Below are 18,503 nucleotides of genomic sequence, written 5' to 3' on the forward strand. Positions count from 1 at the left end.
CCAAGACGAGAAGGCATTATTAGCAAAGTTCCCTAAAGCTACCATCTGAAAACTATTGATGAAACCAATCAAAAGCATTTGACTAAAATACTTTTAAAAATAAAGTTTGTGGCCATTTATATGCGTAGACTTTAGAGATGTCATGATGTAATAAGGAAACAATTATCAAGCCTAAATCAGGAAAAATTATTAGTCTGTTGATAAAAGTAAATCAAATGTTCTCAATATCCGATTCTTGCTCTGAAAGCAGCTAGCTATGTGAACGTGGGCAAATAAATTAATCTCTTACTGAATTAATCTTCAGTGTTCTCATCCTCCCAAAGACAGGGTGGACTGGATGAGATCACAACTTTGACAATCTGTGAATCTCTCACAATTGGAGAAACATTTGCTGCAATGGCCTGCTATGTTAACCATTGGCCAGATCTTCAAAACTCCTTAGAAAAGAATAAAGCACATCTTTGTACTGTAGCTCAAGTTTATCTTGAGTTGTTTGTTTTGACAGTAGTTTCACTACAACAAGAGGAATGTATTTCTAGATAGGTTAATATTTTTCCAGTATAGATGTCACATATGGGTAAGCAATACAGTTGAAACCAGGGAGTTTACATTGATCTTAGTTTCTTTTTACTTAAGTAGGTCAAACCACATACACTTTGCTGCGTTCACATCTTTTTAAATCTATTACCAATATTCTTTCTTCAGATACTCCTCCTCCATGAAGCCTCCTTCCTTTTCTGCATCAGAACTATTTTTAAAGCATTGGTCTTGGACAGAACCCTCAGGTAGGGCAAAGTTTAATCACTACCTCATTATGGATTTTTAATTTTGGCCTCTAGGTACAGACAGGAGGGAAATGAATAGATATTCTGCTTCCCAGGGATGCCAATCTGGAACAAAATTGAACATAGGTGAGGTCAGTCTTTGGCCTGCCTCTTCAAGATGACTCTCACAACACAGGTGCCCTCCTTTCCCCCTCCTCCCCCGCCGGAAGTCTCCCATCTTCTGCCCTAGGGTGGAATCCAATGTCACACCTCAGGTAAATTAACTTCAGAGAGTTCGCTCTTTGAGCAAAGTTTCTGCTTTATTCCTCTTCTCATATTAAAGAAGATGAACTTCAAGGGAATGTGGGGTAAGGAATCCATCTCCCCCCCAACCATGACTATAGAACACACAATTGGGAGGCTCTATAACAGAGCACGGCAAGAGAGACCGGGAATAGAGTTTGAGAAACTTGAAATCTGATTGTACCCACCAATTATCTGTGTGACTTTGGGAAAAATCAAAGAACTTGTATATAAAAATGAGATGGCTGGGCTAGGTCTATAATTCTAATACTGTTTATCATGTATGAGGAAAGTTGGCTCTGAATAACTGGCTTCCGGACAGAAGATGATATTTCAGGAGATAGTAAGACTTCTTTTTGTTTTAATCTGAGAAGATTTGATTATTATTTTTTTTTCTTTAAGAAGATACAATTTGTGAGGGTTGTCCGGAAAGCATCCAGCCCATGCGTGCCTTTATTTTTCATGTTGCCTGGCTGGATACTTTCCGGACAGCCCTCGTACACATCATACAATTCAACTTTTGAAAAATGTACAGTTACATTGTCTTTCGTATATTCACAACGTTGAGAAACCCTCACCACTATCTAACTCCAGCATATTTTCATCAACCCAAAAAGAAACCACATACCTGCTAAGAGTCCCTCCTTCCTTACACTCTCCCAACCCCTGCTCTGTACAAACACTGATCTAAGTTTTGTCTCTAGGGATTTGTCTCTTCTGGACAGTCCACATACATGGAATAATACAATATGTGGCCTCTGCGTCTGGCTCTGTTCACTTAACACAGTATATTAAAGTTAATCCCTGCTGTAGTGTCAATACTTCATTTCCTTTTGTGACTGAATAATACTCCATGGTATGGGTCTACCACATTCTGTTCATTCATAGCTCAATGATGAGTGTTTGGATCATTCACACACTCTGGCTATTATAAATAATACTGGTATGAACATATGTGTACAAATTACTGCTATTTTGGTCAATGCAATTTGCAAGTTGTTTGGTAAAAGCTTTGCAAGAACTAAATCTTCCATCTTCACTCTTTCACTGTTTTTGCTGGATATAAAACTTTGGCATCCTTTTCTCCATGAAGGACACTCAGAGAGCTGTGATAGAGAAAATATTTAACGCATTATGGAGTCAACACCTTAGCAAATTTACCTATATATTGCTCACCTCTAAACCTGTCCTATATGCCACTTCCCAATCCACCCGCCTCAGCCTCCCAGAACGCTAGGATTACAGGTGTGAGCCAACAGGCCCTGCCTAAACCCGCTTTTTGACCCAGCAATCTCACTTCTAGGTATTTACCCAAAGGAAAAAGAGACATTTAATAAAAAAAAAAAAGACACTTGCATGCTAATGTTTATGGCAGCCCATTTCACAATTGAAAACATGTGGAAACAACCCAAGTACCTATCAATACAGGAGTGGATTAATAGATTGTGGTATAGGTATACCATGGAATACTATTTGGCCATAAAAAGATGGCAATCTAGTATTTTTTGTAATGACCTTCATGGAATTGGAGACCATTCTCCTCGGTGAAATAGTTCAAGAATGGAAAAACAAACACCACAAGTACTTAATACTGAATTAGAACTAGTAAATCAATATTTAAGTACATATAAGGAAGTGAAACTCAAAGGAAATGAAGTACATCAGTGGGGGACGAGCAGCAGGGTAAATTCTCACCTAACTGGTGCAATCCATATACTGTGGGTAAAGGTCACACTTATAACTTTGAATTAAAATGTACAAAAGCAAAGTATGGAACCACAATGTGTGTACCCCTGTACTAGTCTGAAATAAAAAAAAGAAAAATTTTAAACTAAAAATAAACAGACAAAACTAATGTGTTATGTTTTATGCAACCCAAAAGTTCCACATCAACATATAAACAATACAAAAATTACTCATGAGGCATTTTGCATTCAATACCCTAGGGCCGAGATATGGACCCAGAAAGGAAGGGGAAGAGAAGATGGAGGGAGAGAAGTGTGGCATCGACCAGCCAAACACCAGCGAAGATTGCTGCCACCACCAGAAAGCCAAGAAGGAGCTGGCATCACTCCATCTGGAGGGAGCACAGCCCTGCTGACAACTTGATTTCAGACTTTTAGCCTCAAGAGCTGTAAGGCAATGAATTTCTGTTGTTCTAAGCCACCAGGTTCATGGTAATTTGTTACCACAGCCCTAGGAAAGCATTACAATTCAGATGTTGCCAATTCAGTGGGTACTAACCACTTATCAAGTGCTCAGTAGCTACCTGTGGCTACTTTCTGCACAGTTTAAAAACCTTCACAGGGGCCTTCTTTTGTGGCCATTTTCCCAACCTTGCTCGAGAAATGGAAACCTTGAAAATATTTCTTAATTCAGATCTGAAGAGATGAGCTCTTTCCCTTGGAATCAATTGTTTCCCAAACAAAATAATGTTACCTTCCTTAAGGTAAAGTATTCTTGATTACTTTATAAAGACACAAAGCAACCCGGCAATCCACTAGGGGTTCTGCAAAATATGAAAACGTTTTTCTTTATTCTCTCGAAGCGCAGAACTTGCACATAATAACATGTATATTACTGTTTACCAAAATGATGAGTAATTGAGCTCTATTTGTAGGCTCAAGGGATGCTTTTCTTTTCATCTATCCAAAGATTCTATAACATACTTCTATTTCTCTTCAAAATAAAAGAAGTATCATCTTTTCTGCATTCATTACATTGGAAAATAGAAATAGGGCACAGGCCAATATCACACTCGTTGGTGGTTCACAGGCAATGAAAGAAGGCTTCTCAGAAAAATTAAATTATTTCAATACCCAGGACACCTCTTCAATATAAAAATGCTTCCTTTCATATCACTGGGTATTCACGCGGTGCTCTGAAAGCCAGGCTGACTAGGGTAAAATGGTAGCAAGTACACCAGGAGAAAAACAACCTCTTGGATTATGAATAGGAAGCCTCGGATCTAGCTTTGCCATTAGTGTCAGCTATACAACCTGAGCATGTTACTTAGCGCTCCGATTCTCAGATGTAAAATTGGGATAATGACAATTTTTGCCTGACTTGTCTTTTAAGAGTGTTTAGTGTACTTCCTAACCTTTCCTGAGCATCAGAATCTCCTGGAGGGTTATTAAAACACAGACAAGCCCACCTACAGAGATTCTAATTCTATAAGATCAGGGCTTGGACCCAAGAGTTTTCATTTCTAATAAATCACCAGGTGATACAACCATTGGGTCATAGTACTTTATAAAATGGTTACCTTTAAGAAGACAGGGACTCTATTTCAATAGGATATAGCCTAACAGTAAAAAGCCCACGCTTTAGAGGTGGGCAGACCCAGTTCAAATGTGTCACTTAGGACTTATACAAGCTCTGGTTTCTTAGGCAGCTCGTGTAACCCCTCATCTATGAAATGAGGACAATGCATCTCTCAGAGCGTTGTTGAAAGGTTAAATAGCACAGTGCACATGTGAATGTGGTGCTATCTCTGGCATATATATGCCCGATGGATTCTTACTCTGTCTTTTTTTTTGAGACAGAGTTTCACTATGTCACCATTGGTAGAATGCTGTGGTATCACAGCTCACAGCAACCTCCAACTCTTGGGCTTAAGCAATTCTCTTGCCTCAGCCTCCTAAGTGGCTGGGAGTACAGGCACCTGCCACAACACCCGGCTATTTTTTGTTGCAGTTGTCATTGTTGTTTAGCTGATCTGGGCTGGGTTCAAATCCACCAGCCTCGCTGCATGTGGCCGGCGTGGTAACCACTGTGCCACAGGCGCTGAGCCCTCTTACTATTATTATTGAAGTTGTCCCTAACAGAAGCCCTAACTGGCTTCTTAAAGAGAATGCTCAGCAAATACTTTATAGTCTGACAAAAGCTAAACAAATCAAGAGCATCATTAAGGTAGGGTGGAGCCGCGTCATCATTCAGCGAAGTTCTCCACACAGGTGAAATGTCTGGTTAAACTCAGCAAAGAGGGGTTAGGAGCAGGGAACAATGCAGCAGACTTTACCAATACGCCCCGCATTGTTCATCCCGAGGACATTAGAGGCTTCTACGTGTCCTTTTCTTTATATTAGTCACTGTGGTTGTAAAATGCCTTTAAAAAATCTTTCCTCATTTTGAACTACTAGATCCTTCTCTGTTTGGAAGTCCTGACCCTTTTTTATCTTGATGAATTTCTGGGAACCCCCTCACAGAAACTTCCTCAGTTCTAAGACCGGAGGTGGATGTCACCAAGTGACACCTGTCCTAAGCAGACCATAAATGTTCTGGCTGTCACCAACATGGAAATAAATGATGTTCACTGGTTTGCCGCTGCTGCTAATACTATTAACAGCAATTGATACTTAGTCTGCATACTAATAAGACAGCTTCCTACGTGCTCTACACACATGCACAAAGCTCAACCAATTTAGGTATTTAATATTTATAGGTATTTTTTATTATATCCCCATTTTATAGATGCGGTGACATTTCAAAAAGGCAGGGAAAGGGAAAAAGATGTACTACACACTCTGCTATACAATCTTCAGCCACTGAAGAAAGGCCCAAAACTAATGTCCTACGAAACTGATATCAGCATCACCATCCTCATCAATGCCGTAACAGTAACTATGTTAACATAGAACTAGAGTCTTAAGGACCCACACTGGCAGGTCCGCAATCCTGCATTAAAAGACTCAGTGAATAATAGCCAAGATTAATCAGTGTTTGCAACATTTCATCCAAGGGCAAAGAATATGTACATGATCTCGATCCTCATACAGACTCTAAAGAAGCAACCCATGGCTAGGGGTGGACAGGCCTCGATCACACATCTCATAAGTGGCAGACCTTTCTGCGTAACGTCAGAGTCCACGTTCTCCACCCCCAGCCCTGCTGCGTCCCCAGCTGGGATTTCTGGCATGGAATACCGTCTGCCACAGCCTATTTGTGCACCTGCCATCCTTGAGCTTTGGAGCAGCATCACTGATCCCACATTGCAACAGAGAATTATCACACCTTGATATTAAGTACCTATAATTTTTATGAATGGATTAATAAACAGTGGTCTATGTACACTGTGCAATACTACTCAGCCATAAAAAGATGAAGACTTTACATGGGCAGAGTGGGAGAACATTCTACTTAGTAAAGTATCACAAGAATGGAAAAGCAAGTATCCAAAGAACTCCGTAATAATACGAAACAAGCAGAGGAACAAATACACACCCACACACACGAGAAAAACACAACTAAACCAAAGTCGGGGGAAGGGAAGGTGGGAGAGGGAACAGGGGAAGAGGGACGAGAATGGTGTGCTCTTACCTAATAGGCCCAAGGTAAGGGTGTGCCACAGCTCCTGGGTGAAGGGCGGAACTACAACTTGGACTCTACCTAACAAACACAAACAATGCCACCTAATAGTCTGTACTCTCATAGTAATCTTTCAAAGGTATGTACAATGCTTAGATTTTCACCTGGCTGTTTGTCTTCCCTCTATCATTTTTTTTTCTTGGATACAGTATGTTCTAGACTCTATCAGTAAGGAAGTCTTATTTGAGGTTAGGACATCCAGTGTGGCTGAGCAAATCTAAGGAGCCATTAACGATTTTGCTTCAGGAGACGTCTTAAATTGAGCATCTCTAATAACTTTGGTTTGTATGCCTGTTAATATCGGCCTGCCTGGCTCGGCGCCTGTAGCTCAAGCGGCTAAGGCACCAGCCACATACACCTAAGGTGGCGGGTTCGAATCCCCAGCCCGGGCCCGCCAAACAACTATGATGGCTGCAACCAAAAAATGGCCAGGCGTTGTGGCGGGCGCCTATAGTCCCAGCTACTTGGGAGGCTGAGGCAGGAGACTCGCTTGAGCCCAGGAGTTGGAGGTTGCTGTGAGCGTGATGCCATGGCACTCTACCCAGGGGGATAGCTTGAGGCTCCATCTAAAAAATATATATATATATATCGGCCTGTCTATAGGGATATAAGATCACTACCAGTTTCTCTATTTACCACAACATCCTCACTACTGATTAATATTTTCCCCGGGAAATGGATTTAAATACTAAATTGATGTTGAAAAGAAGTTTTCCATTTGCTATCTATTATTTTCGAGGCATACATCATCCATTCTTTTCCTTCATTTTCATCAATGAAGTCAGGGTATTTTAATCTAGTTATTAGCCCTCTTCTTGGCTAAATCTACCACTTGGGCTTCATTTCACAGCCACGGTTATGAGAGAACCCAAAGGAAAGGCGAAATCCATGCTTTGGCTTCAGTCAGTGTGATTGCAAAAGCATTGGCAATCCAGTTTCTTAGAAAGAGAAACAATAAAAGCAGAGGTCACTATAGGACTGTTTTTTGCAGTAAATAAATGAAAATCGGCATTTACTCAACTCCCTTTTGGTCTTAATTGAATATTTGCTACTTTCGCAAGAACAGAGGCAGAACTAGGCTTGTTATCTGCCTAGAACTCTGGAGTATTTGAATGTTGCCTGTTTTTCTGTTTATTCTGGGGAAAAAATACAGGAGTCTTAAGAAGTGAAATATTCCTGAGTGTACAGTGAGGTCAGGCCCTGAAACTAACCTCCGTGTGCCCTCCCCATCCTGGTGGAGATACATATATGGGAATTACCCAAAGGGAAGACGTTTGAGGGCTGCTCCTGAGCTTTGCTGAAATATTTTGATTCAGTGGGAAAATCGTGTGCATTTGGTTCTATCATCATCAACAACAAATACTGGGAGCTTATAGTGTGTATTTGTGCTTTCAAAACCTTAGAATAAGCCCAAAGCAGATAACTGACTTCAGACTTAGTGATAAGAGACTTCCTGAGCCCAATACATCTTCTGAAGACCAACGAGCACTGAGTGTTCTGATTGCAGGTACTAGTCTCTAGTTTGAATTTTTTTTTCTTTTGTAGATTCATCCTGTGATTGACCATTCCACCCAGGGCTTCTTCTTGTTCCACTTTTTGTGAACACTCACTAATCTCAGAATGCCTCCCAGGAATTATAAAGGACCTTTTCTCCACTGTTCACCCTCCAGATGCAGCTGCACCAAGGGCATAGACAGTGTGAAATCAACACCATGTATTTGGAGAGGATGCACGTTCTCAAAAAGAGATAATTGCTGAAGTTGGTAAACTGCACCACAGACATGGGAATAAATTTAGCCTCCATGAAACCAAGATCCGTCGAGAACGCGTCAGGCGTACGTTTTTGCACTCATTCACAGGGAGTCTTTAAATGTCTTCACGCCTTTTGCCGCACATGAACATATGGACCAGCCATTTTATTCTTTCTTTCAAACGCTGCCAATGTGAACAGAATCAGTGACACATGGTAAGGCATAAGACCTATGTGAAATTTCGTATTAGTTGAATAAAATTCCAGGCTCAGCTCGAACCCTATCAGCATATATGTCTGCCTTTCAAACCATGTGTACAGCTACAATGATAATTTTTTATACTTGAAAGGACTTTAGAAACCATCTGTTAAACCCCCTCTTTTTACAGAGGTGTAAACTCCATTTCAGAGAGGCAAAACCTACTCGTTCAATATCTAGCTAATCATAAAACTGAAAAATAGTAAAAAGAGTAAAACTATCCAGTTGCAGCACCCAGATAATGTTTAGGGACATAATCACATAGCAGTTTGTGTACACGTATCTATGCGAGCTCGCGCAACATACATGGATGTCAATGTGAAAGCTGTGTTTCCTGTGGGGTTTCTTCCCGACTACACTAGGCGCTGCCTCTCTGCTATTAATTCATGCGTGCATGTTGTTGGTGTGGACTCTCCCACAATCAGAAGCTGAGAGAAGGAGTTCTGAGCAGTTAAGTTTATTTGATCCTAAGAAGCAGAAGTAAAGAACTAAAATAGAGAAAGAGCTACAGAGAGCAACTGGGACTCATCCTACTAAGGACGCCTAAGAAACTATGTCCAATGTGCTTAAGAATGGTCTTGCTTTAGGACAAGGCATTTCTTTACTGATTCTCATAACCCAGCGGGTGGGGACTATCCCCAAGGATGGGGTTTACTTCTCATAGATCCCCTTGCTGGTGGACTCATAAGAAATCCCTGTAGCAGAAAAATACAGAAGGGAGCGGTCTACCCCAGCTGCACTTAAAAGTCAGAAATGGACATAGAGGTTTTGCACCCAGAGCATCTGATATAGCGCTCAAGGCACAAAACAAATTCTAAAACTTTAGATATTTACATCTAATTTAAAAACACCTATATGGATTAGCCTCATAGATGGCTACTTCACCGAGTTAGCATAAAGGTGACTATAGAATGTTCCGGGTCCACTGTACAGCTTGAAGATCTGTTCTCTTTCACTAATGACTGAGCAGGAAGCAGCATTCATTCATTCATTTATTCAACATCTATTTACTAAATGGTACTATGTACCTGGCATTTTCCAGAAGCTGGGGATATAGCACTGACCTAAAACCAAAACAAAACAAAAAGATCTGCCTTCACAGAGCTAACAGTCTCATGGGCAAAGATACTTTGTATAATAACAAGCAAGGAATATGTGTCATTATCCAGATATTGAAAAGAGCTCTGGAGAAAAATTGAGTAGTAAGAAACATGTAAGATGTTGTTGAAAAGGAATATTGCTATTTTAATTTATTTACTGAGGTCAAAAAAAGCCTGGCCAACTGTATGACATTTGAGCACAGATCTATAGAAAGTTACAGGGTGAGTCATTGGGACATTTGAGGCAAGTGGGTTCATGACAAAAGGCAGAGTTTCTATAGAGGCACTAAGTTTAAATGTACTTGACATCATTTATGGCTTATTTTTATTTTTTATTGATGTATAACAAATATACACATCTTCAGGTTATATGTGATAACTTAATATATTCAGATAATTTGTAAAGATCAAATCAGTATAATTGTGATAGCCATCACTTTAAGGTTTTGTCTTTTCTTTACACTAGAAATATTTGAATTTTTCTCTTCTAGCTATTATAAAATAAATGAAATATTTGAAATAAACTTTGCAAAGTGGTAGACTAGGAACTGTATCTAGCCTGCAGACCATTTTTTAAAAAAATAATTTGAATGTTATTCATTATCATTATGGCAATGTGAAAGAATTAAGAGATTTTGCATAAGAATCTTAGAAAACTGGGAGACCTGAAACACAGAATCAGGACAGGACACTGTGGTGGGACTTATTTTCCCCAGTTTAGCAGTCACTAGCCTGCAGAGAGAAGCACACAATCAACAAAGCAGAGAGGCAACCTTCAGAGTGGGAGAAGATATTCACATGCTATGAATCTGACAAAGGGCTAACAACCAGAACCTATAATGAACTCAACTCAATGAAGAAAGACAAACAGCCCTATAAAAACTGGGCAAGAAACATGAACAAAAACTTTCCTCATGAGGACAGATAAATGGCCAACAAACACATGAAAAATTGCTCGTTATACTTAATTATCAGAGAAATGCAAAGCAAACCCATTTTGAGAAATCACCTAACCCCAGTGAGAAGGGCCCACACCACAAGGTCCCAAAGCAGCCGAAGCCTGGGTGCAGAGAGAAGGGAATACTCACACACTGCTGATAGGACTGCAAACTAGTACAGCCTTTATGGGAAAAAGTATGAAGATAACGCAAAGATCTAAAAATAGACCTTCCATTTGAGCTGGCAATCCCATTACTAGGCATTTATCTAAAAGAAAAAAAGTCATTTTACCATAAGGACATTCACAACTAAATTTATTGCAGCTCCTTTCATCATCACACAAATGTGGAAACAACCCAAGTGCCCATCAATCTATGAATGAACTAGATTGGTATGTGTACACCGTGGAATATTATGCACCCATAAAAGATGGAGATTTTGTATCTTTTGTAAACACCTGGAGGGACGTATAAAGTATCACAAGAATAGAAAAACGAGCATCACATGTACTCAATACTAAGCTGAAACAAGTAGATTAACAACCACAGGCTCACACGAGGTCCCACCTAGCTGGTACAATGTGCAGACAAGTGGCACATTTCCTGGGTGAAGGACACAGCTACATCTCAGACTTCTACTTTACAAACGCAAGCAATGTAAACTTAATCAGATGTCCCCCCCTTCAATCTGAAATTTAACAAAACACCTAACAGACAGCCTCCCCACTATATTGTACCCGTTTACTTCTTTAAAAAATGTTTCACTCATCTTCTAGCTTCTTTGTTCTTTTAAGTAGTATGGTTTGGTGATTCTGGGTTTAAATTGGTTAAGAAAGAGAATACAAAAACTGATCTTTATAGTGACGGAATTTCTAGACTACTAGCATCAGTAGTTGTTTTTTGGGTTTTGTTGTGGTTTTTTTTTTTTAATTATTGCCAGAGACTGAGTCTAGCATTTAGCACAAAGGGAGGAGATCCCCGGCATACCATAAAGTACTCATTGATGCCCTAAAATAATTATCAGACTAAGATGCATCCCTTGCAGGCTTAACCTGCTTATATATTTGCATCCTCTGTTGTATTTGGAAAAAAATCAGGATAAGACATCTTTGAGAGTCACAGACTATGGTAAACACGGTAATCACAAATACTTTCCTCGCCAAAAACTCACTGAGAAATCTAAGACTATAAGGAGGTAAAGTTATGGATGATACACAAAAGGGAGAAAAATGAGCAGTTAAAAAATCAAAATTCAGAGTGTTGAGTGCTATGTAAATTAATGAAATCAAGACAAATAGCAGGAAAACAAAAACATTCATTAAAGCTTGACTTTACCTACACTGAAGGAGGCATATGGTAAGGGAATATTAATGCCATGTAGAACAGTTTACAAAAAAAATTCTCACAAAGCAATCAATATACTGATTCCCTACAAAAAGCTAAGCCGATAAAAAAAGACACAGGTACACATCGTAGGTGAGAGTTCCAACTTTTTAAAAATACAGTTGAAAAGATTAATGGCTTCCTTGATTTTCAACCCTTTAATTTCTTGATATCTACTTAGCACATTGGGTTACGTAAGCACATTGCATAGCCAAACATAAGAAATCAATTCTCTGCATTGTGGTATAAAGAATATGTTTATACCAGAGTTCTTACAAGGAGTTAAAGCTAGAGTGGCTCAGATGAATTCTTTAGGAGGCTCAAGATGCCATAGAAAAAACAATTGGGGCATTAGAGCCAGGGGCATATTGCTGGAAGGAAGATTTAGGTTCTGACCAGATGAAGGAAATAAATAAGGTCTCTAAAAGAGATGCCAAAATGTTCACAACTCTGATATAGTGAGGAGGTTGTGAACTGAACCAATGCAAGAAGTTTGGAATATATGGGTAGTCTTAAAAGATTAATAAATAAATGAGAGTTTATGGCTCGGTACCTGTAGCTCAGCGGCTAGGGTGCCAGCCACATACACCAAAGCTGGTAGGTCTGAACCCCGCCCAGGCCTGCCAAACAACAATGACAACTACAACCAAAAAATAGCCAGGCATTGGGGGGGGCACCTGTAGTCCCAGCAACTTGTGAGGCTGAGGCAAGAGAATCTCTTAAGCCCATGAATTTGAGGTTGCAGTGAGCTGTGATGCCACAGTCTACCGAAGATGACGTAGTGAGACTCTATTTCAAAAATAAATAAATAAATAAATAAATAAATAAATAATTTACCTTTAGAGAAATATAGGAAGCATGAAAGGCAAAATTTCAAAACCCAAATGTCCACTGGCCAAATGAACAAGGCTGCGGAGTGTGAATGGTATGATGGTCCAGACAATAGGATGCCCCAGTTTGAATCTCAGCTTTACCATTTATTAGCTTTGTGAAGTGGGTGACTTCCTTAACTTCTTTAATACGTCACTAATATAAGACTAGAGTGAAAATAAACAATAAATAGGTTCCAGGGGTCATGGGGAAATGAAATGAGGTAGAGAACACCAAGGGCTTAGCACAGAGCCTGACACGGAGTAAGTGATCCCTCTGTTAATATTACCATCACTCCCTGTGACTTGATAACAATTGCTAGCAATCTGCTATGGCACGTTTTTTGGTAGCTATAGAACTCAGCTAATAAAGCTCTAGGAGAGCAGTGGCACGTCTGTCTTGCTCAGAAATACACTCCCAGATCCCAGCACAGGGCTGGCTCATTACAAGGTACTCAGTGAGATTATTTAAGTGAATGCATAAATCAAAGTAATGGTGATGCAAAAGTCATTTTTGTTTCATGTTGTAAAAATGCAAATAGATTCAGGTGCCCCACTTGGACTTGACACTCTGAATAACAAAATAGGTCAACTAGACTCATTTAAAAAAAGATCTAGAAAGATGCACACCATCCCAACCTTGAAACCAGTTCTCAGTGGACGCCGGACTTACTGCACGTCAATACTTGAATTATGTATGTCAACTGCTAGGCTCACATCTTCCAGAAAACTGAGAAAGCAATAAATAGGATGTCTGAACTTGTAAAATCCCTTTTCTAGCAGCTGACCATGAGTATATGATAAAAACTTCCTGTCTTTTGCTTCCTAGCTCCTGCTAAACTACAGGTGCAGTGGAACGAAAAAGAGGGTCAGTGTCAAAAGATGGAGCCGTATCAACAAAGACACTGAAAAAGTTACCTAGATAAACTTCCATTCACTGACATCAAGGCAGGCAATACTCTATATTATCCGATCAGTGCTCAACATCTCGGAGCAATTGAACACTGGGATGAGCAAAAATAACAACTTTCAAACTGAATAATGGCTTGAACGACTGTAAAAGGACAAGATGGACAGGTAAAACATCAATGTCTCTCTCTGGATACAACACCATGAAAAGCGCCTTAAAAGACCATCAGGACGGTATCTTCAACGGTGTCAACAAATAGTGGGCATAGCGGTGTGCACTCTTACGATTTCATCACCGCCTTCCAAAATGAAGGCCAACTTTTGAATTAGTGTGCAATACAGTGGCATTTTTAAATCAAAAAGTTCTAAAATGACACTCTACCTGCAAGGCACAACATGAAGGACTGCAGGACCAGCAGTTCCCATGGCAACCTCATCTTCAGTTTCCGAGGTCAAAGGAGTTTCAAGTCCAATAACAAGTGAATAGGGTTGCTGCTTCTTTTAAGCTTTGTACAACCTTTAATCTGCGGGAAAGAAGAGACATTACAATGAGATTTGGGAATAGTTCTCCTTGTGGTCTCTGGAAATTTATCTTGGCTGGAATATAAATAAAATTCACTTGTGAGAAAGTATTTTTGGAGGAGGAGAGAGAAGCACGTTAAATAATGGATATGAAGCAAAGAAGCCTCGTATTATTTTCGTCCGAGTAATACTTGGGGATAGACTGGAGCCGGTGTGTCGCTGTAGCCTCTGAGTGAAGACAAGAGCAACTTCAGATGCAGCGTGAAGCAACCTGGAGGCAGGGGGATAAATTGCACTTTGCTAATTTCCTCCTAGTCGCTTAGTGTCCAGCCCTGGTTTTTATTTACTTTCTAATTAGTGATACACCCAGAAAAGCAAATGCAGAAGAAATGCCACAAAACAAGATAGGGAGGGTTAGACTGGGGGTCCTAAGTAGAAATTCCCAATTTTTAGAAGTTATGTGCCAGAAAATTGTGACTATTCTATCAATGCAAACATTTTGTCCCCTACGTGCCACGTTTCAACTCTAACATGGAATAGAAATATGTATCCCCTATGCCTCCTTCGAGACATCCTGCCAACTATTAGTAGGTACCTACTAGGTTCATTTGGATAAATCCAGAGCATGATTAAAAACAGCAATACTTCTGTTAGTCAGGAAACTTCAAGGAGTAGAATTCTGTGATAAAGAGGGGACTTTTGTTCCGTGTATCAAAAGCTTCAAAACAAGTAACCAAATGAGTGAAACCAGGGGGCAGACGCTGGCACTCTGGAGAAGGGAGGCACCGTGTCCTGGATGACAGGGGCAGGCGCTCTTCAGCTGGAGCAGATGGGTCACCTGGTGGACACTGGCCCAAGTTTGCAAGAGCAGCTACAACGTTTTCAAGAAAAGTTAAAAATATTGTATTTTGAAAATCTCACGAGTTTTGAATGTCGGAAGTAAGTTTTAAACATTTTCGTACTACCACCTGACCTAAACAAAGCCCAGTGGCCCGTGGTGCCAGAGGTTTGCTCACTGTGCGCCCCCTCTCCCACCCATCCCGACAGCCAGACATACATGATGCATCAGTGAAGCACCTGCTGCTTGCCAGAGGCATTGGACCTGCCAAAATGAAAAAGATACCATCTCTGTCCTCTCCCATCGCCTACTGCGGTGGAGACAGTCACCCACACTTGCATACAACTCCCATATAATAATCCTGTGTTCAAGAAAGGAGGAAACATTTTGCCTTGGAGTCTTCCTAAAGGAGATAAGCCCACCCTGGGGTTTGAAAGGTGAGCAGGATGCTGTCTGCTTAACAGCTCATCACTTAAGTGAGAAATCTAGGGAACCTGGAGACTTGCATTCTCTATACAACTTTGGCAGTAACAGTTGTTGGTACTTCTGGGAAGTCTGCCCCCCTCTGAAGGTTATTTTAAGGGAAACCTCCCTGAAATCTACATGGCACCATATATTGCCAGAAATTACTATTGTAGTCTCAATATACTGTTTAGTTTCTATATTTAAAATATTTTAAATGTATATTATTTTTAAAATGCAAATTGTATGTATTTATTGTGGCATAAGCACACAATCCTTAGATACATGTGTACAGTGTGGGAACCCTGAGATTTTTAAGCTGGTAATAACCTGGATCACCTCATGTCATTTCCCCTAATAAGAAAAAACACCTGAGCAAACATAGGCTTACATGAAAACAGGAACCAACATAAGCTGGTTGGTTAATCAAGGGCTTTTAACGTTAATTTCAACCACATGATCACTGTAAAGCCTTGATGTTTACCAGGAAGCTAAAAGAAAGTGAAGAACCATCATTAGAGAACTCGCCTTTCTTTTGTGCCCTTAAATAGCCTGATTTTTGATAAAGCTAGACTTAATACGTTGTGAAGACAAAAGGGGCTCTTAACTTCTGATCTGCTGATGTGGCTGAAAGCAGGCAGCATCTCTAATTGGATATGTTCAGATACACTTCTGACATGCATGGTGATTAGGCCATTTTAGATAAACAGGATGTGCTGATCAATGAAAACTATTAATGTCTTAAGCAAATGATCAGGGTATTAATAATTAATTTTGCGAGGGAAATGTCATCTCGGACCTGAGGATTGATCTACAATGTTAAGCAGTTTCTTGAAGCAATTAAAATTAGCTTAGGAAATGTATCCAATTACACGATACAGATTCAATTCACGATATGATGCTCTTCACGGTGCATGTGCTGTTGAGAGCTGTGGCTTTACAGGGATGGAGAAACTCAAGAACCCTGTTGGCATTTTATTTACACTCAGGTAGGTAAGGTTCACCCTCACTAATCAGAAATAATGGGGTCACTGGTAGTAATTTGTCTAGTGGGCAGTGGTAATCAAAGCACCATGTTTTCTGAAGGGACTGAAGATTCATGAATCTCATGTGGCTGGGGTGCAGGGTACAAAGTTTCATAATTTCTGTTTTTCTGCCAGAGGCAGAAAGAAAGCTGCAGGATGAGCCAGGAGTTATGGTGGCAATAGATCTCCCCTGTAGCATTGAGCTCTCTCTGGTTTATCCGAAGGTGACTGTAGCAAAGGTAGTATACTCAGCACTAGCTTTGAGATCTTGCCCAAGAATGAGACTCGTAAATAAATCCCGGGAAGGAAGCCACACGATGAAGCAGGACGTGGTTGCTTTCTCTGACTGAGCCGAAAGGAAATAAATAATCAAGAACTGTGCAAGATATTTTTTTTCACATTTCTGCACAGAGTAAAACTTCCTTCAACATTTCAAACATTTCTGCTACTAATAGTCATACTGAAGACCTCAGTATAAAGTCCTGGGGGGGGGGGGAGGCGGAATATGATTCAGGCCTGGTGTAATAGCTCATACCTGTAATCCTAGCATTATAAAAGGCTGAGGTGGGAGGATTTCTGGAGGCCAGGAGTTTGACCCCTACCTCAGGAAAAGCAAGACTCCTCATCTGTACAAAAAGTAGAAAAATTAGCCAGGTATGGTGGTGCATGACTGTAGTCCCAGTGACTCTGGAGGCTAAGGCAGGAGGATTGCTTGAATTTGAGATTGAAGTGAGCTATGATGAGGCCACTGCACTCTATACTAGGTGACAGAGTAAAACTCTGTCTCAAAAATATAAAAAAATAAAAAATAAAAAAAGCATGATTTGGTTTTATTTTAACAGTCCTAGTTTTCAAGAATCTACACAGAGGTCCTAGTCATATTTTTTTTCTGGGCCCTATGCCAAATTTTAATTTTGCTAGTACCCAAATAGTGACCTGATTCAGCTCAACAAAAAAGTAACGGTGTTTGCTGTGTGGTAGAGAGAGTGCTAGGTGTCTGGTGTGCACAGGTGAGAGAGGTGTGACCTTTCTTCAAGGGCCTCACAGTTTACTCGGTGAGAGGCAAATAAACCAGGAATCACAATTCAGTACCATGTGGATATTAAGCCCCATTAAGTACAAGGTGCTAAGAAAGAAAGAGTATCATCTAAGCCAGGAGGTGGAGTCTGCAGGGGCCTTCAAGATAGTTCTCCAAAGGAACTGAGTCTTAAAGGATAACAAGACAGAGGAAGGGCGTTCTAAGCCAAGATGCAAGGAAAACAGGCAGGAAGCAGTGAGAACTTAGTGTGTTCAAGTTCAAACAATGCAAAATGATGAAAAGCGCACTCTGTTGAGGCAGACTTGTGTCCAATCCTGGACCTCCCATTCTCTAGCTGTGTAGTTCATCTACAAAATAAAGGCAATCATGCATGTCTGCCAAGCTTACTGTAAATATCAGTGAGATTGTAGGGAAGGCACCGAGAACAGGTAACACGCTGTACCTATCACCTGGATAGACTGCATAGTACAGCCAGATGTTGCCTGCAAGGGCTGCGAGGAAAAGAGGTTAGAAGACAAGCAAGTCAGGAGTCTGGTCTCTAATCAACCTTGACTGTACACTAAAGATTTCAGATGTGATTCTGAAGGTTAAAGGGAGGGAAGAATGACTTTAAACAGAGGAAGGGCCAGAATAAATGTGATCCTCCTGTATGGGGATTTGTATTAAAGCACAGAATAACCATTTTACCTCTTTGCTTTTCTCCTCTGGTCAAGAAGTTAGTTACATGTCTAATTACTAAGTATAGTTTCAATATATAACACATTTTTAAAGGCTTGCTGGCAGCAAGAGAGAGAGGGAAAACCCTGGATTTGGAATCAAGCACACTGAGTTCTTTCTTTCTGGTTTGTCATAAAATATCTGACTTTGGGAAAGCCAATTAATCTCTATAAATGGATTTGCTCGTCTGTAGATTGGGGGAAGCATGCCATAAAGCTCTACCTTCGGCTCGGCGCCTATAGCTCAACTGGCTAAGGC

The 18,503-nt window shown here is 40.3% G+C and overlaps 1 protein-coding gene across 1 annotated transcript in view; it reads right to left on the reverse strand.

Moving 5' to 3' along the window:
* Positions 1-18,503, reverse strand: part of CNTN4 (contactin 4) — a 566,875-nt gene that overhangs the window by 502,689 nt on the left and 45,683 nt on the right. The window contains exon 2 of the mRNA XM_003785487.3: positions 14,025-14,166. Coding sequence (XP_003785535.3) covers positions 14,025-14,079 — 55 coding nt within the window. The 5' untranslated portion in view covers positions 14,080-14,166. The remainder of the gene's footprint in view (positions 1-14,024; positions 14,167-18,503) is intronic.

This window comes from Otolemur garnettii, unplaced genomic scaffold (genome assembly GCF_000181295.1).
Source record: "Otolemur garnettii isolate 467f Iridium unplaced genomic scaffold, OtoGar3 scaffold00015, whole genome shotgun sequence".
Classification (NCBI taxonomy): Eukaryota; Metazoa; Chordata; class Mammalia; order Primates; family Galagidae; genus Otolemur; species Otolemur garnettii.